This window comes from Procambarus clarkii, chromosome 85 (genome assembly GCF_040958095.1).
Source record: "Procambarus clarkii isolate CNS0578487 chromosome 85, FALCON_Pclarkii_2.0, whole genome shotgun sequence".
Taxonomy (NCBI): domain Eukaryota; kingdom Metazoa; phylum Arthropoda; class Malacostraca; order Decapoda; family Cambaridae; genus Procambarus; species Procambarus clarkii.
Genome location: NC_091234.1, coordinates 14,547,071 through 14,567,823, shown reverse-complemented (window position 1 = coordinate 14,567,823; position 20,753 = coordinate 14,547,071). Strand labels below are relative to the sequence as shown.

Genomic DNA, 20,753 nt, shown 5'->3' with positions numbered 1-20,753 from the left:
GTGGTGTGGAAAAAAAAGTAGTAGTAGAAACAGTTGATTGATAGTTGAGAGGCGGGCCGAAAGATTAGAGCTCATCCCCTGCAAGCACAACTAGGTGAATACAAACACAAAGACACACACAAACGCACAAACACACGCACGCACATGTACACAAACACGCTCACAAACACACATGCATATGAACATATGCACACATTCAAGCACAAACATACACACACTGTCGGAAAATCCAACATCATTTAATAATATCATACAGGCAGATAATATTGCTGCATTGTATAAACAAGTTAACCCATAGAAAATGTAACTTGTAGTGGAATTTCCGTCTATAGAAAATGGGATATCATTACCACATACTAATATAAATTCACCCCCTATTATGGTGGGAATTATTCTTAAATACATTAGTCTTTGGACTTTACTATCATAAAAACATCTCATATAAATTAACTTAATTATCAGAATTAAAATAGAGTAAATGTGACCCTTCTATCACTTACTGTCATCTGGACAATGTAGGCCAGTAGCGTCAGTGAGGAAGCAGTGGTCAGCCATTGTTATTGTACTTAGACCAGAGGCATGGGAGCAATTCGGCTCCTCTTAATTTTACTTGGACGAAGTGTTATGGAAACCAAAGGTGTACCATTATCAACACACTGTCAACAAATATAAGCTAAGTGTTCTGCCGAAACCCATTTATCTATCATTTATGGCCATTAATGTCATTAGATAGGGTGGGCCAGTTAGAATACGAGATCGCCTCATACTAAAGGTAATTAAGCCTAGGTCTTTATGGTTCCTTGTACAGTGTTTTCTCTGATATAGCTGTCATATATTAGGATTCTGGCTTCATAGCTAGCGCCCTTTTGACAGGTCAAGACGAGGAAGCATGCTTTGTGCACCATCACCAGGGTGATGGAAGCTACCTCACACGAGGGAAAATGTGGTGTCTACATCCTGGTTATACCTGGTGGACTAAGGCCTGCTGTACAATAAGATAAGGAACCTCTTCAATGTTTAACAATATGTGTAGTTAATACTGTAGTTTGATTGGCTGCATATATATAAATTTAATATAAACCCCTCGAATGTGGAGAGGATCGAGTTGTGAGATTATTGCAGAAATACAGTCCACTTAACATCATACAAATTGCTATCGAAGTATATAAATTAACGTAAATATAAATTCTATATAAATTCATATAAATTAAATAAATATAAATCTCACAGGTCGGTTCCCACACACACACCAAAGAGCCAGAGCCAGAGCAAAGAACCTCCGCAAGCACAACTAGGCGAGTACACACAAACAAACACACACACACACACACACACACACACACAAGTGTAGATATGACAGAGCCCGATAGGCTCATGAATCTGTACACCTGTTGATTGACGGTTGAGAGGCGGGACCAAAGAGCCAGAGCTCAACCCCCGCAAACACAACTAGGTGAGTACAACTAGGTGAGTACACACACACACACACACACACACACACACACACACACACACACACACACACAAACACACAAACTCGCATTTGGTAATTGATACTTAATATAAATTATAAATGCTATAAAACGTCATTTATAAATTTGGTAAAATTGTCTACGATTTCATTGACTGAAATTAACGTATATTATACGTTCAAAGGACGACTTCATATAGATAGTCACAGTGCCACTATTCTACTACCAAATGAAAACAACAGCAAACGTGTTGCGTTTGCTTGGATTACGTCTGACATTCTCCTGGCCTGAGCCGCGGGATCGGCCCAGATAGTGATGCCTCACCTAATGTGTGAATGGTGGCGGATAATATCCCTAGAGTTGTTCTTATTTTGTGATAGATATCCTTTGTGCTGCAGGTGACGGGTCTCCCAATCCTGAGCACTCCAGTTGCAAACTCTGTGAGCAGGAACTACGGCATGATCTCCCGCACTACATCACTGAATGCCCAGTTATTAGACCTTTCAGACCAGTTGGCATGAGGTACCTGGAGCTTTGCAATTACTTTATTCACTCTCGTATTCTTGAAGATATCCTCACAGTATACCCAAAATTTGCCAGTGCAGGCTATTAAACACATGGCCCTGTATGACTAACCATCCTGCGAGATGGGGACTTGTATTACCACTGCTACCTTATTCAATCTTGTGTTGTTGATATCCTCAAAATGCATCCGGAGTCTGCCAGTGCAGACCGCTTATCACATGCCTCTGTATGACTAACCATCCTGTGTGATGGGGATTTTATAGCATCACCTAGTTAGCTTTTTTGACACACTGTACTCCACTTCATATAGTCTAGGGTAGCTGCACTAATGCAGATGTACCTCATAACTTAATAAAAAAAAAAAAAAAAAAATATTCTTTGTGCTAGGGGTTTTAGAATCACGTAGCTAGCTTTTTGACACACACTGTATTCCCCTTCACATAGTCTAGGGTAGCTGCACAAATACAGATGTACCTAAATGTGTTAATAAAAAAAAGAGTGGGAGAGACAGGGGAGGGGGAGGAAAAAAGGAAGAAGGGGAGGAAAGGAAAGAAACAGGGAGAGAGTATGTTTTAAGACAGGGGAGGAGTATAGGGGAAAGGGGGAGATAGAATAAAAGGATGGAGAGGGTAGAGGTTGAGGAGAGTAAGGAATGGGGGTAGAAAAACCTGGGAGTAGCCAGGTACCCCTCTACTACAAATCTATCAAAGATAATATATGTTTGTTTGTTTTTGTCTAAGGTTGGAGGCCTACTTATTAGGGCTAGCTTCACTCAACTTTGTAGAGTGAATGGCGCGGGGTTCGGGAAGGACATCGGCTGGTGGTGGTTGGCCAAATTACTCCTTTTAAGAAGGAGGGTCTGGCCAAATAGTGAGTGAGCACCCACCTAATCTATTAATATTCCCAGTTCAATTAAAGCTGACTGGCTGAGTCCACAGATATATCTGCATTTCTGAGATGGTGAGGGAGAGAGACGGGGAAGCGGGAAGAGGGAAGGAGAGGGGGAGATGTTTGATGTGAGAGAAGGAGAGGGAGATGCTTGAAGAAAGGGAAGAAGAGATGGGAAAGGGGAGAGAAGGACCTGGGTGGAGCCTTGTTCTCCTCCTAATGCAGTGAACCAGAATATGTTCTAAAGGTATATTGTAGAGCCGGTGGTCAATATACCCAACCCTGGTCATCATAACATCCTGGTCATCATAACATCCTGGTCATCATAACATTCTGGTCATCATAGCATCCCTGGTCATCATAACATCCTGGTCATCATAACATCCTGGTCATCATAGCATCCCTGGTCATCATATCATCCTAGTCATCATAACATCCTGGCCATCATAACATCCTGGTCATCATAACATCCTGGTCATCATAACATCCTGGTCATCATTACATCCTGGTCATCATAACATCCTGGTCATCATAACATCCTGGTCATCATAACATCCTAGTCATCATAACATCCTGACCATCATAATACCTGGTCATCATAACATCCTGGTCATCATAACATCCTGGTCATCATAACATCCTAGTCATCATAACATCCTGGTCATCATAATACCTGGTCATCATAACATCCTGGTCATCATAACATCCTGGTCATCATTACATCCTGGTCATCATAACATCCTGGTCATCATAACATCCTGGTCATCATAACATCCTAGTCATCATAACATCCTGGCCATCATAATACCTGGTCATCATAACATCCTGGTCATCATAACATCCTGGTCATCATTACATCCTGGTCATCATAACATCCTGGTCATCATAACATCCTGGTCATCATAACATCCTAGTTATCATAACATCCTGGCCATCATAATACCTGGTCATCATAACATCCTGGTCATCATAACATCCTGGTCATCATAACATCCTGGTCATCATAACATCCTGGTCATTGTGGGAACCGACCTGTGAGATTTATATTTATTTAATTTATATGAATTTATATAGAATTTATATTTACGTTAATTTATATACTTCGATAGCAATTTGTATGATGATAAGTGGACTGTATTTCTGCAATAATCTCTTAATCTCACAAATCGATCCTCTACACATTAGGGGGGTTTATATTAATTTAATTTATATATATGCAGCCAATCAAACTACAGTATTAGACTACATACATTGAAGAGGTTCCTTATCTTATTTGTACAGCAGGCCTTAGTCCACCAGGTATAACCAGGATGTAGACACCACATTTTCCCTCTTTGAGGTAGCTTCCATCACCATGGTAACTGATGCACAAAGCATGCTTCCTCGTCTTGACATGTCAAAAGGGCGCTAGCTATGAAGCCAGAATCCTAGTATATGTCAAGCTATATCAGAGAAAACACTGTACATGGAACCATATAGACCTGGGCTAATTACCTTTAGTATGAGGCTATCTCGTGCTCTAACCGGTCCACGGTCCACCCTACCTAATGACATTAATGGATACTAATGATAGATAAATGGGTTTCGGTAGAACACTTAACTTGAATTTGTTGACAGCGTGTTGATAATGGTACACCTTTGGTTTCCATAACACTTCGTCCAAGTAAAATTAACAGGAGCTGTATTTGCTCCCGTGCGCCTCTGGTCTCAATACAAACAATGGCTGCCACTCCCTCACCCTGACGCCTGGCTTACATTGTCCAGATGACAGAAAGTGATAGAAGGGTCACATTTACTCTACTTTAATATTGATACTTAAGTTAATTTATATGAAATGTTTTATGATGGTAAAGTCCAAAGACTAATGTATTTAAGAATAATTCCCACCATAATAGGTGGTAAATTTATAATAGTATGTGGTAATGATATCCCGTATTCTATAGACAATGTTCCACTACAAGTTACATTTTCTATGGGTAACTTGTTTATACAACACAGCAATATTATGTCTGTATGATTATTAAATGGTGTCGGATTTTCCGACAGTCATCATAACATCCTGGTCATCATAACATCTTAGTCATCATAACATCCTAGTCATCATAACATCCTGGTCATCATAACATCCTGGCCATCATAATATCCTGGTCATCATAACATCCTGGTCATCATAACATCCTGGCCATCATAATATCCTGGTCATCATAACATCCTGGTCATCATAACATCCTGGTCATCATAACATCCTGGTCATCATAACATCCTGGTCATCATAACATCCTGGTCATCATAACATCCTGGTCATCATAACTGTGGGAAAATCCTAGCAGGCTGTAATTCTTTTAATCGTTATTTTATTCAAATATTTACTTTAATTTATTTTTCAGTTGACTTTAATAATATATTATTTTTCTTCTGAGTTAGTTCTTAGTTAATGGACTGTATATATTCTGATTCAACCTGCTAAAATATTTCTGCACACATAGTTGTGGGGATCAATTTAAGGATTAAACCACTTTGAGGTGGATCTTTCATAAACCACAAATTGTTTACCTAGTCTTTAATATATAAATTATAAATCATACCACATATGGTGGTCTAATCTACTGTTGCACTTATAGGTAACTCAATTATGTATACTACTCTATCTACAGAATTAAACACAAAGGGCCTTATCTGATACTGTAGTTGTGGCCTGCTAAGGCTGTGTAATGGTAGCATCAGATTGGGGTGTGGCCCTGTGCCTCAGAGTGCCACGTAATGGCGGCTATCTGGAGGCCTAAACGCTTGATGTACAGCAGGGTAACAAATTTCTATAATTATGTTGGGGAGCCAATTGCCTGCTTCAGTAACTTCCCTCAAAATTACCTGTTTTGGATGTTTAACATTAGTAAAAGCACACCAACATATTAAGGCACAGGTATGACATGAATAAGAGGGAAGTATAATGTTGAGTACATACTTGGTTGAGCTTTAAAGCTCATCATAACATAACATCCAGTTATGATGTAGCCTCTTATAACCGACTACGTTACTAATATTGACAAGTGCACATTACCAATTAATAGTTATAAGGCAGTCGGATACTCAAGTGTTCTGTTGGGTGGTAGAACTGCTGTGGTAGTTCCCTTAGAACAGAGTAAAATGTCTGTCATGGAAGACTCGTATCACAATTCTCCAATACCACTCTCATGTTGTTTTGTTTATCAAGTTCTGTCTTGTACATGCTGACGGCTCTAGCCAATGTTTTGGTTCTACTTCATTATTTTATTTATCAGTAAAAACGAAGTCAAGCTGTACTTTTGGTGTTAGAAATTGTATTCAGTCCTGGTGAACACTTTTTTATTAAGTTTAAGCACTAGACTGTTGTTTAAAAAGAGATGAGATATATAAATATACGTCTTGTTGGATGACGTCACCCATTCTTCTTTTCTTTAATGGGTAACTTATGTTATTTTGTGTGTCGGATTTCCAACAATAACATCCTGGTCATCATAACATTACAAGCCTCCAGGACGCTACTGCTGTAGCTGATCTAGTAGAACATATAATGAACCAAAATAATTAATGTTGGCACTGTGTAGTTCACCTCGAGGAGCTACTTTATGAACTGTCCCCTCTTGAGGTTATCTTGAGTTGATTTCGGGGTTTTTTAGTGTCCCCGCGGCCCGGTCCTTGACCAGGCCTCCACCCCCAGGAAGCAGCCCGTGACAGCTGACTAACACCAAGGTACCTATTTACTGCTAGGTAACAGGGGCATTCAGGGTGAAAGAAACTTTGCCCATTTGTTTCTGCCTCGTGCGGGAATCGAACCCGCGCCACAGAATTACGAGTCCTGCGTGCTATCCACCAGGCTACGAGGCCCCATACTACAACACCCCAATGGTTGATGAGTACGCTGCTCATGACCTCGACAAACTCTACTACAACACCCCAATTGTTGATGAGTACACTGATCATGACCTGGACAAACTCTACTACAACACCTCAATGGTTGATGAGTACGCGGCTCATGACTTGGACAAACTCTACTACAACACCCCAATGGTTGATGAGAACGTTGCTCATGACCTAGTCAAACTCTCAACCTTCCTCTCAATGGCTGGACGTGGAAACTAGACACTTCCAGTCTGGCTTAGTATCCTCAAACCCATCAAGGGGCCAGATTGACGAAGAAGTTACGCAAGTACTTACGAACGTGTATATCATTCCTCAATCTTTGACGGCTTTTGTTACAGTTATTACAAAATTTACAAACATGAAAACTTCCTAATAAACTATTGTTATTGTTATAAACAGCCTCCTGGTGATTCGGGACTCATTAACTGTTTAATAATTGTAAACAAAGCTACCTAAGATTGAGAAAAGACGTACAAGTTCGTAAGTGCTTGCGTAACTGCTGTGTGAATCTGGCCTCTGGCAGATTATTACCTACCCTTCCTGTCTTCCTTTTTGGTGTAAGATGACCTATTCATTGAAATTCTTGCAGATATCAAATATCACAATTTAAGATGATTGTTTGAAGAATGCTTAAGAAGTATTCTCTTGCAAGAAATCTTCTAGTTTGGGTAACTCCATCATGGAACAAACAAGTACAACTCTCCCTGACAGAGCAACATCAGCCTGTGATATTATCACTCGTCTCAAAGTTGTTAGTGTTCCTCATGCAGGGGATTTTCCTTTGATAGCATGTCTTCAAAAAAGCCCATTTGCTACATTAGAATACCTGCTATTATGATATTGCAGTCTTTCATACTACTACTCAGACTTATTTAATTTAATTTATTTCACTGTGTCAGGGTGCAGGAAGCCAGAGTTTATTCATACACATTGGGCTTATGTCGAGGTCACCGTCCCCCCCCCTCCCCAGGTCGAATTACTGAACCCACCCCAGGATGCAACCTCACAACAAGCTGACTAACTCCCAAGTACCTACTTACTGCTAGATAAACAGAGGCATTAGGTGAAAGGAAATGTCCCCAACCATTTCTGTCCCGCCCGGGATAAGCCATATTTTTCCTGATAATATTTGATTCATGTTAGGAATCTGTAACTTATATGATGAGGGTGTTATCAGGTTATAAATTTTATTCATTCAAACAAAATGGTATTATGTGACGTTCAGTAAATTTTCTGTGCCAAGACACATATAGAAATGTTGATATTGAGTATGGCTGAAAGTGTTAAATCAAAGATTCTAGTATGAATCATCGTTACATGGATTACTTTAGTTTAGTAGGATGTTGATAAAAAACTTTTCAAAGTTCCTTTTCGTTTTATTGGGACTGATGTGCATCGCTACATGACGCATTTCGTTAAAACTCCAAACATCTTCGGAAGATGACAATATGTGACTACAAATTAGCAGGTATTGCAATATATGCATCATGAAAGACGAGATGAGGTGATGTGTTACTCTGGCAAGGTCATTGACCATTCTTGTAGACTAAACCACACACCATAAGATGAAGAGACGACGACGACGTTTCGGTCAATCCTGGACCATTATCAAATCGATGACCGTTATCACATACGACTTGATAATGATCCAGAACGGACCGAAACGTCGTCGCTTTTCATTCTTCTGATGTGTCGTTGGGTCATCATATCTTCAGTCACGTTACAGTGATTCATCATCAGCATTGGACATTTTTTCTTTAAAAACTCATTGGTCCACGTTAATAATGACTTTTAATCTGTATAACAATAATGTTTGTGTTGGCTGCGGCTCGTGGCAGCTGGCTGTGGTGAGGCCAACATCGTGGTGCCAGACTCCAAGATCGTGAACGGGTCGGACGCCTCGCCCGGAGAGTTCCCATACCAGGTGCACTTGACCCCCATCATTGATGGAGAAAAATATGGGTGTGGCGGGTCTATCATCAAGAAGAGGTGGATACTGACCGCCGCCCACTGCTTCTTTGACGACGCTGGGTAAGGTTTCTGTTTAATATTTTCTTTACATTTCACTTCCGTTTTGTTTGTAATCACAACGATGCTGCGAGTTTCATTAGTCTATTAGGCCTTGTTATGAAAATATTAACCCACTATTTTGAAAACACCAGGAAACGTAGACTGTATATTTGGATCCCAACCCCAGATCCTCTTCTGCATTTCGATCCCGGGTTGGCATCCAAATATACAGTCTACATATCCTTGTGTTTTCACGTAGTGGGTTAATATTTTCAATTATTAGTGCGATATTGTACTTCATTCTCAAGGCATATTATATTTAATTATTCATTACTGCTGCCCAGGAATTATTTCTGGCGTTCTCTACGTCACTACAGAAGCGCTCTTCAGCGCAGTATTTCTTCTAAATGATACTTAACCTTACTTGAGTATTCCAGCATGAATAATTCCAGTCAACATTGTATTGTTATCTGCTGCAGCAACAGAGCGACACGTGTGACTGTGGGGGTCGGGTCCATCTTCACGGAAGGCTTGACTCAGGTCACCACCAAACAGTTCATCACCCACCAGGCATATGACCCTACAACTTTTGTAAGGATATACATTTATTCATTCTAGTTTAAATATTGGGATTATTTTTGACGTGAAAATTCTCAAGAAATGTTGTTCAATGAAATTTCATTGTCCATAAATTCTTTCCTCAACGATACTGTTCCACTGAAGGAGGAATTAGGGTACTGGCAAATTATTGACAGCAGGAATTTCTGTTAATTTTATAGAGATCAGTGAATAATGGTGCATATTACTATAAGAATTTTTTTTTTAAAGTTATTTAGTTTTTTAGCTGTGTAGCAGGCAGGGCGTGCCAGTAATGATCGTGGGGTGTGAATGTGTCACAGGCACGCTGTTCACTTTTTAATTTTGGTGACCCTGACAAGCCTATGTTCATCCCGTACCCCACACCAATCCCTCTGCCTATTTGGGTGAGAGTAGCTATAGCGTCTGATCTCCAACGTTGGACAGAGAGACACACTCGTTTATAGTATAGTTATAAGGGGAAACCCGGCGGGGCCTCCGATTGTCTGTTTCTCCCTCGCTCAACATTCCCTCGCCTTCTTTAATTCCCTCCTCGCCTCTCCCTTTTTCTCCCCTCCCCCTTCTCAAGTCATTGTCTTCTCCCTCTCCCTCTCTCTCAAAATAAAAAGAGCAAGTGTCAGTTACGTGTTTCATGGTGCTAAAAGCTACAGTCAAAGTTGATTTTCTCGAAATCATTGAATTGTGTTGCATATTATAATAAAAAAAATAAATGTTTTGAAGATATTTGTTTTCAAGATATTTAGCAAGTCATAGCTAGCGGGCAGCAGGCGGTAGGAGGAGGATATTGAAGTTGTGTGTTTCATGGTGCTATGACCAAAGTATGAATACCAGGAAATTCCATTTAATGTTCCAGACAACGGTGAATCATTGTTTTCTAATTTTATCCTCAAAATATTTAGCCAGGCATATCTGGCGGCCGGTGCCATGACACTGTCGTGGAGGTTAGTATGTCACCGTGCCAATGTGGTATGTTCTTTCTTGAAAAGAATGCAAAGAGAGCTTAGAGAGCCATTGTCTACCATAATTAATAAATCATTAGAGTTAGGCAGAGTGCCAAAGTCGCGGAAGGTTGTTAATGTGGTAACAATTTTCAAGAGAGGAGATAGATCCCCATACAATGGTGTTCAATACAATATACACACTCGCAATACAGTCAGTTGAAGCCAAGCTCCTTGACATTGGCAATACATTCAGTTGAAGTCAAGCCCCGTGACACTCGCAATACATTCAGTTGAAGTCAAGCCCCGTGACACTCGCAATACATTCAGTTGAAGTCAAGCCCCGTGACACTCGCAATACAATCAGTTGAAGCCAAGCCCCGTGACACTCGCTATACAGTCAGTTGAAGCCAAGCCCCGTGACACTCGCTATACAGTCAGTTGAAGCCAAGCCCCGTGACACTCGCTATACAGTCAGTTGAAGCCAAGCTCCATGACACTCGCAATACAATCAGTTGAAGCCAAGCCCCGTGACACTCGCTATACAGTCAGTTGAAGCCAAGCCCCGTGACACTCGCTATACAGTCAGTTGAAGCCAAGCCCCGTGACACTCGCTATACAGTCAGTTGAAGCCAAGCCCCGTGACACTCGCTATACAGTCAGTTGAAGCCAAGCCCCGTGACACTCGCTATACAGTCAGTTGAAGCCAAGCCCCGTGACACTCGCTATACAGTCAGTTGAAGCCAAGCTCCATGACACTCGCAATACAATCAGTTGAAGCCAAGCCCCGTGACACTCGCAATACAATCAGTTGAAGCCAAGCCCCGTGACACTCGCAATACAATCAGTTGAAGCCAAGCCCCGCGACACTCGCAATACAATCAGTTGAAGCCAAGCCCCGCGACACTCGCAATACAATCAGTTGAAGCCAAGCCCCGTGAAACTCACAATACAATCAGTTGAAGCCAAGCCCCGCGACACTCGCAATACAATCAGTTGAAGCCAAGCCCCGTGACACTCGCAATACAATCAGTTGAAGCCAAGCCCCGCGACACTCGCAATACAATCAGTTGAAGCCAAGCCCCGCGACACTCGCAATACAATCAGTTGAAGCCAAGCCCCGTGACACTCGCAATACAATCAGTTGAAGCCAAGCCCCGCGACACTCGCAATACAATCAGTTGAAGCCAAGCCCCGCGACACTCGCAATACAATCAGTTGAAGCCAAGCCCCGCGACACTCGCAATACAATAACAATTCACCGGGGAAAGTTGCATGAGGCAACCCGCAATACTCTGCCTGCCAGCCTCGCACAGACACACAACCTATGTATACAGATATATATATATAAGACATGTCTTACTGCTTGCTGTTCACAATTACTTATTGCGTGTACTACACTGAGAGACTTGAGGATGGCCTCCTGTTTATGGTGTGGAGAGTCTGGCACCAGGGTGTCAAGAGCTGCCGTGGCACCAGGGTGTCAAGAGCTGCCGTGGCACCAGGGTGTCAAGAGCTGCCGTGGCACCAGGGTGTCAAGAGCTCCCGTGGCACCAGGGGTGTCAAGAGCTGCTGTGGCACCAGGGGTGTCAAGAGCTGCCGTGGCACCAGGGTGTCAAGAGGTACCGTGGCACCAGGGTGTCAAGAGCTGCCGTGGCACCAGGGGTGTCAAGAGCTGCCGTGGCACCAGGGTGTCAAGAAGTACCGTGGCACCAGGGTGTCAAGAGCTGCCGTGGCACCAGGGATGTCAAGAGGTACCGTAGCACCAGAGTGTCAAGAGGTACCGTGGCACCAGAGTGTCAAGAGGTACCGTGGCACCAGGGGTGTCAAGAGCTGCCGTGGCACCAGGATGTCAAGAGCTGCCGTGGCACCAGGGGTGTCAAGAGCTGCCGTGGCACCAGGGGTGTCAAGAGCTATCGTGGCACCAGAGTGTCAAGAGGTACCGTGGCACCAGGGGTGTCAAGAGCTGCCGTGGCACCAGGATGTCAAGAGCTGCCGTGGCACCAGGGTGTCAAGAGCTGCCGTGGCACCAGGGTGTCAAGAGCTTCCGTGGCACCAGGGGTGTCAAGAGCTGCTGTGGCACCAGGGGTGTCAAGAGCTGCCGTGGCACCAGGTTGTCAAGAGGTACCGTGGCACCAGGGTGTCAAGAGCTGCTGTGGCACCAGGGGTGTCAAGAGCTGCCGTGGCACCAGGGTGTCAAGAGGTACCGTGGCACCAGGGTGTCAAGAGCTGCCGTGGCACCAGGGATGTCAAGAGGTACCGTAGCACCAGAGTGTCAAGAGGTACCGTGGCACCAGGGGGTCAAGAGCTGCCGTGGCACCAGGATGTCAAGAGCTGCCGTGGCACCAGGGGTGTCAAGAGCTGCCGTGGCACCAGGGGTGTCAAGAGCTGTCGTGGCACCAGAGTGTCAAGAGGTACCGTGGCACCAGGGGTGTCAAGAGGTACCGTGGCACCAGGGTGTCACGAGGTGCCGTGGCACCAGGGTATCAATAGATACCGTGGCACCAGGGGTGTCAAGAGGTACCGTGGCACCAGGGTATCAAGAGCTGCCGTGGCACCAGGGATGTCAAGAGCTGCTGTGGCACCAGGGGTGTCAAGAGGTACCGTGGCACCAGGGTGTCAAGAGGTACCGTGGCACCAGGGTGTCACGAGGTGCCGTAGCACCAGTGTTTCAAGAGGTACCGTGGCACCAGGGGTGTCAAGAGGTACCGTGGCACCAGGGGTGTCAAGAGGTACCGTGGCACCAGGGTGTCACGAGGTGCCGTGACACCAGGGTGTCAAGAGGTACCGTGGCACCAGGGGTGACAAGAGGTACCGTGGCACCAGGGGTGTCAAGAGGTACCGTGGCACCAGGGTGTCATGAGGTGCCGTGGCACCAGGGGTGTCAAGAGGTGCCGTGGCACCAAGGGTGTCAAGAGGTTCCGTGGCACCAGGGTGTCAAGAGCTGCCGTGCTACCAGGGGTGTCAAGAGCTGCCGTGCTACGAGGGGTGTCAAGAGCTGCCGTGGCACCAGGTGTGTCAAGAGCTGCCGTGGGACCTGGGGTGTCAAGAGCTGTCGTGGCACCAGGGTGTCGAGAGGTACCATGGCACCAGGGGTGTCAAGAAGTACCGTGGCACCAGGGTGTCAAGAGCTGCCGTGGGACCAGGGGTGTCAAGAGCTGCCGTGGGACCAGGGGTGTCAAGAGCTGCCGTGGCACCAGGGTGTAAAGAGGTACCGTGGCACCAGGGGTGTCAAGAGCTGCCGTGGCACCAGGGGTGTCAAGAGCTGCCGTGGGACCAGGGGTGTCAAGAGCTGCCGTGGCACCAGGGTGTCACTGTAACACTGTAAAAGTGTTTGGTTTAGTTATATTTAATACATAGAGATTCAGGAGTCACAGACAAGGATTTGAGAAGGCGCCAGTTTGGTCAACCTGAGACTCACACTTCTAAGCGTTAATGACCTCAAGTGACCTGAGGTCAGATCATGCGAATTCCACCTTGCTTCTGCTAATCTTATAATTGGAGCCTGGTAGCCTTCAAACATGCCGACGTTTAAGGAGTGGCTTGGTAGAGTGCCTGAGGCTATCTACTTGTGGGTGGAGTTAGTTACTAGGTTCCCCAATATATACTCAAAGAGCTATCGATTCGAGACCATTAACAAGACAGGAAGAACAGAGGAGCCAGCAAAGCAGAGAAGACGGCCTAACCCGAAGAGGCTGTCGGCCGGCAGGGCGGGACAGTCTCTGTCAACTACAGACAACCCCCCCCCCCTCTCTCAATCCAGCTATAGGCAGACACTTGGTGAGTTGAGCATTAAGGTGACTTGGTCGTGTTTACATATGTTGTGTGATGATCAAGGGCAATCAAGTTGTAGGGTTCTCAAATTCTTGGATGATGACTCATTTTGCATATTAAACTGGAACATTTGAATTGCTTAAATTATGATAGTTATCATGTGAAATATAATTGAATTTATTATTTAAATTGCCTTTAACTTGGTTCCCTTGAGTTTTTGAGTTGAGGTGAGAAAGCCTCTGTGGTTACTGGTTCATGATATTAATGAGTACATGCTTGGAGTTGATACATGGTAATAACATCTTTTGAGAATATTTTGATACAGACAAGTTCCATTCCTTGTCTTGTATGTAATGGTCTAGAATGGATGGTGGCAGCATTTCGTCTTCTACTATCTACTCTTCTACTTCTCCTTTTTACTCTTCTACTTCTACCTATCTATTCCTCTCCCTCCACCCTTCTCCGAACTTTCCCTTTCAGCTATTGACCCTCCTCGCTCCTCCCATCTCTCTACCTCTCTCACCCCAAACCCTCAATATTTACTTCACTAGTCTTCTTTTTCCTTTCGTGTCTCTTATACGTTTATGGCAGTGAAACATATTCTAGAGTTCTCTCTAGGGTTTCGGGTACTGATCAAGATACTGCGCCTTGTAGTCTTAGCACCTAGGTAGTCAAATACCTTGGTTACAAGGTGTTGAACGAGAGAGGTTGCCATAGGAACTCTGGGAGTGCTCTAGAATAGTTAGCTAACTGGGGACGGGATAACGGACTAGAGAGAGCTGTTTCCCCTGGCCTTGTTAGTTAACTGGGGGTTGGAATAATGGACAAGAGAGAGCTATTTCCCCCACCCCTCGTTACAATGTTGGCAGCGGTGTTGAACAATGTGTATGGAGCTAGTGTTCAGTTAACATTGTTCAGTCCCACGTGTCTTTTGCTGCTCAGGCGCTATCAGGGAGAACTTGACAGGTGTTTAATATTCGCGATTTAGCGAGCTTTGTTCAGGTTAGGAGATAGTGATTCTCTGGCGATGTGTTTTAGTGATTTTGTGAGTTTTGAGAAGTTCAGGGAATGTTCACCAGAACTTGCGTGTGTAGTGATTAATGTTAGTGATAAGATTTGGTGATTTGGGAACTTGGCGGTTGGTGGTAGTGCAGGTCAGCTGAGTGTAAAAAGTGACCCCGCATGTCCCAGGGGGACACCCAGCCTCTGCTGATCCCCAGGTCAGTTGGGGAGTGGCAGGTGTAGTTCTTAAGTAGTTTTAAGTGGTGGTTCTGCTCAGATTATTGCGATCGACTGTTTTACTCCATTTGAGCGCAATAACCCGAGGTGTACTGGTGTTGTACAGCATGCTAGGGGGAGGCTTAGTATGTCAGTAGACTTCACGTTGGGGACGCTCGACGTTAGATAGTCTGGTCACAGGGGTGGCAAAAGTTTGGAGTTGTGGACCCGCGGAGAAGCGAGGGAAACATTCTGGGTCACATAAGTGGCTGTAGATTAAGGGTGGGAGTAACGGTTAATTAAGTACTTAAGATTAAGAACGGTACAGTTAAGTTAGGCTAGTGTTTTGCCTATTAGTATTGATTTTTTTTTTTTGTGGAGATTGGTTTAGTGACAAGTTAAAAGTAGTGACGACCTTATTCTCTCTTCTCTAAACTTTACTCTAGTACTGTTTATGTTCCACCAAGTCAGTATCATTCAGTGTTAATTGGATTACTTTAAAATTTGAGTGTAGTCGTTGCCAGGAGGAGAGCGTTATGATCGGACTGTGTGAACCCTATACAAACTACAGGGTCACACAACAGGATGGAACACGGGTATTGCTGCCTTTCTGTTCATTCCCAGGTTGGAGCCAGAGGAGAGACGCATATACAGAAGAGAGAGACGGCTGCTTGGTACCATACTCACGGGCGTTTATCACCACCTCGACGACCAGCCCCTACCTGGATTGTCATTGGCTCCACCACCACCACCACCCCGGGGGACCCCCAAGATGCAGCCCTCTCGGTCGGTCAACATTGGTCTACCCAGTGGACCCCAGGACGGACGGACCCCAGTGGACCCCAAGACGGACGGACCCCCAGTGGACCCCAGGTCGTTCTGCAGACGACCCCAGACGACCCAGTAAAGATGGAAGAGGAACAACAACGACTCCAGTCTGTCCCACCAACATCGGTCTACCCAGGATGGACCCCAGGACAGACGGACCCCAATGGACCCCAGGTCGCTTGTCAAAGACCCATGGGAGGAGGAAGAGAGAAGAAAGAAGAGAGTAGAAAGAAGAGAGAAGAAAGAAGAAAATAAGACAAGCTGAGTGAGACACGATGCCTAGTGTCTCTTGCTGGTTTCAGCATCATTGCATGGAGCAAGACAGGATCGTTTGCCTTAACTGGCCGCCCCTCCTGCAAGCATGTTGCTCTGTTGAGTGATTCTTCCTGTGTCGTGCGGACTTGATGTGGCTGTCAGAAGTGGCTCTCTGAAGGAAGGGTGCTGGAGCAACAGGGAGAACAGTAGGATGGGATTTCTACGGTGGCAACTATATGGAGGTCTCGAAACTTGTGGTCCCTATAGCTGTGAAGAACCCCAATATACGTCTCTCATGGTGACTGACGTAGGGCCAATTACAGATCAGCTGGGACAACCGAATTCCACGGTCCTGTGCGCAGTTCAAGTAGTAACGGCTTCCTGGTTGGCCAAGGGTTGTTGTGCGTTAACGACGGAGAAGCGACGAAGGCAGTTGTGTTGAAGAAATGTGGTACACAACTATCAACAAGACCAAGCAGTGACGTCGCCCAGCCAGAGACAATGGACGTCTGTCTGCATATTTCATTTTTAGAGTAGGATGATGTATATTTGTTTAGCTAGGATGTATTTTTTTCGTTAATAAAGTTGTTGCACACAGCTAGCTTGCTTTAGCAGTGTTGCAAAAACTTTATTTCGGGGAGAAGGGGAGATGTAACACTGTAAAAGTGTTTAGTTTAGTTTAGCTTTATTTAATACATTGAGATTCAGGAGTCACAGACAAGGATTTGAGAAGGCGCCAGTTTGGTCGACCTGAGACTCACACCTCTAAGCGTTAATGACCTCAAGTGACCTGAGGTCAGATCATGCGAATTCCACCTTGCTTCTGCTAATCTTATAATTGGAGCCTGGTAGCCTTCAAACATGCCGACGTTTAAGGAGTGGCTTGGTAGAGTGCCTGAGGCTATCTACTTGTGGGCGGAGTTAGTTACTAGGTTCCCCAATATATACTCGGAGAGCTATCGATTCGAGCGCATTAACAAGACAGGAAGAACAGAGGAGCCAGCAAAGCAGAGAAGACGGCCTAGCCCGGGGAGGCTGTCGGCCGGCAGGGCGGGACAGTCTCTGTCAACTACAGACCCCCCCCTCTCTCAATCCAGCTATAGGCAGACACTTGGTGAGTTGAGCATTAAGGTGACTTGGTCGTGTTTACATATGTTGTGTGATGATCAAGGGCAATCAAGTTGTAGGGTTCTCAAATTCTTGGATGATGACTCACTTTGCATATTAAACTGGAACATTTGAATTGCTTAAATTATGATAGTTATCATCTGAAATATAATTGAATTTATTATTTAAATTGCCTTTAACTTGGTTCCCTAGAGTTTTTGAGTTGAGGTGAGAAAGCCTCTGTGGTTATTGGTTCATGATATTAATGAGTACATGCTTGGAGTTGATACATGGTAATAACATCTTTTGAGAATATTTTGATACAGACAAGTTCCATTCCTTGTCTTGTATGTAATGGTCTAGAATGAATGGTGGCAGCATTTCTTCTTCTAATATCTACTCTTCTACTTCTACTATCTACTCTTCTACTTCTACTATCTACTCTTCTACTTTACCTATCTATTCCTCTTCCTCCACCCCTCTCCGAACTTTCTCTTTCAGCTAATGACCCTCCTCGCTCCTCCCACTTCTCTACCTCTCTCACCCCAAACCCTCACTAATTACTTCACTAGTCTTCTATTTCCTTTCGTCTCTCTTATACGTTTATGGCAGTGAAACGTATTCTAGAGTTCTCTCTAGGGTTTCGGGTACTGATCAAGATACTGCGCCTTGTAGTCTTAGCACCTAGGTAGTTGAATACCTAGGTTACAAGGTGTTGAACGAGAGAGGTTGCCGTAGGAACTCTGGGAGTGCTCTAGAATAGTTAGCTAACTGGGGACGGGATAACGGACTAGAGAGAGCTGTTTACCCCGGCCTTGTTAGTTAACTGTCGTTTGGAATAATGGACAAGATAGAGCCATTTCCCCCACCCCCGTTACATCACGAGGTACCGTGGCACCAGGGGCGTCAAGAGCTGCCGAGGCACCGGGGTGTCAAGAGGTGCCGTGTCACCAGGGGTGTCAAGAGGTACCGTGGCACCAGGGTGTCAAGAGGTACCGTGGCACCAGGGTGTCAGGAGGTACCGTGGCACCAGGGTGTCAAGTGGTACCGTGGCACCAGGGTGTCAAGAGGTACCGTGGCACCAGGGTTTCAAGAGGTACCATGTCACCAGGGTGTCAAGAGGTACCGTGTCACCAGGGTGTCAAGAGGTACCATGTCACCAGGGTGTCAAGAGGTTCCGTGTCACCAGGGTGTCACGAGGTAACATACGTGCTGACACTGGCGCCAAAGTCCCGGACATGATAAATAGTGTCATGATGACATGACACTATTTTCCGGTACACAATTTAACTCTTCAAGTTAATAATTGTAGATGGCTGTGATGTGTTAAGTTCTATTGTTTTATTAACAAACTGTAGAGTAACTTAAGGTTTATGAGGCAAAATTAAAGTTCAGCACATCAACGAATACTATTTAGGTATTATGGGAATCAATTAAAACTGTAAATTATATATTAATTAAAGTACCATAATGATGATATAGGGCAACCCTCACTCCGCACTATTCATAGTGATCTCTCCCTCAGGCAAACGACATCGCCCTGGTGGAGCTGGCTACTGACCTGCCCTTCGATACCAACCCTGATGTGCAGCCCATCTGTCTGGGGCAGGAGAGTGACATACCCTACGGAGGCAGGGTCGTCGTTAGTGGCTGGGGTGCACTGGCTTCTGGTACGTGTGAGACTCTTGATCTAGTTCGTCTGGCTGTGGAGCTTATTTTCACTGTTAAGTTACTTAGCCCCGTGTTGGGCGCCAGAGGTGAGATTCTACTCCACCTGGCTATGGAGAGTTTACTGTAAAGTGCCTTAGCCCCAATTTGGTAAGCCAGATGTGAGCTATTTCTTCCTGGTTAAGGCAAACACACACAGGCCTCATGTAGGGAAGCCTGATGTGAAATTGGCAATCCGGAAGGTGAGAGACGTGAGTAAACCCCGAAGGTCCCGTTCTACAGACGGAGCTGAAGACCAGGGGGATTTTCACTTCCAGAATGAAGCCCAAGAAACAACAAATGAGCAAATAGTGTTCATTGTAGTGTATTGTAGTGTAGTGTAGTGGAATGCAGCCCTAGAACTTTACCTGACTAGGTACACAGCCCCACTGTTTACGTTAATTCAAGAGTGTCACTACAAATATGTCAAACACCACTGTTGCGGTAAGTCTTCTTGACCCACCACCTGATAGGTGTAAAGAGACACAAGGCCTCGACCCACTGGACATGTCATCAACCACAGTTAACCAACCTGAAACACTTCATGCACACTCTTTGCAAAGAGCAAAACACTTCACTAACACAATGCATCAACAGATGTAAATGTGTACACAATAATGTCACTAAGACATACGACAACAACAACAACAATTGCAATTGTTATGACAATCAATGTCACCAAGAGAATCAAGCAACTACGATAAATCACGTCACTTGGCAACCGAAACAATTCAATTAATAATTAATTACTCAGTTAATTTACGTTAATTAATAATTTACAATAATGTTAATTACTGTCACTTGGACAGTCAACAAATCAATTAACAATTAATGACACTATCACTCAGACAATTACGTTCATGACTTTACTGAAAACGTTAATAGCTTTTCGATAAGTAATCAGACGGATTATTTTTCACATGTACCTCAGACAAGCCGCTAACCAGGTATTGCACTACACCACAATACACTACACAATAATACACAAATGAGAATCAACACTTGTCCCAAAGACAAAACAATTCAGTGAGTAACAATGACAATTATGTGTCACATCAACACAGCACTCAATGACTTACTCAGTTACTAGATCTCTGTAAAGAGATCACTAGATGTTAACAGCCTATGTTGTTGTTGTTTTAGATTTAGCTACTCAGAACGAAATGTCCATGTAGCACGGGCTATAGCGAGCCCGTAGTGCTCGGTTATTCGCAATAACCTTGTTACTGTGATATTTGGGTCAATGTTTTATATGGAGGTGGGGTTTCCTCTTTTCCCCCTTTCTTTTTCGCTTCTGTTTCAGCACACTGGTTTTATTAACATTATCTTGGTGGCGGATGTAGATGCAGAATGTTCACTAGTGAGTCCCATTCCTCAACGGCTTTTCTCATCATTGTAGTCACTGTGGAATTTACATATAATGCAGCTGCTGTCGTTGGATTAATGTTGAGTTTGATGCGCGTGGCTTCAGTTGCCTCACATTCCAGTAAGTAATGCAATAGTGACGCCTCTGCATCTGTTCCGCACATGTGAC

General features: G+C 44.4%; 1 protein-coding gene across 1 annotated transcript in view; it reads left to right on the top strand.

Moving 5' to 3' along the window:
- LOC123746657 (transmembrane protease serine 11D) overlaps positions 1-20,753 on the top strand; it is a 79,017-nt gene that overhangs the window by 18,548 nt on the left and 39,716 nt on the right. The window contains exons 3-5 of the mRNA XM_045728324.2: positions 8,624-8,816; positions 9,275-9,386; positions 19,038-19,182. Coding sequence (XP_045584280.1) covers positions 8,624-8,816; positions 9,275-9,386; positions 19,038-19,182 — 450 coding nt within the window. The remainder of the gene's footprint in view (positions 1-8,623; positions 8,817-9,274; positions 9,387-19,037; positions 19,183-20,753) is intronic.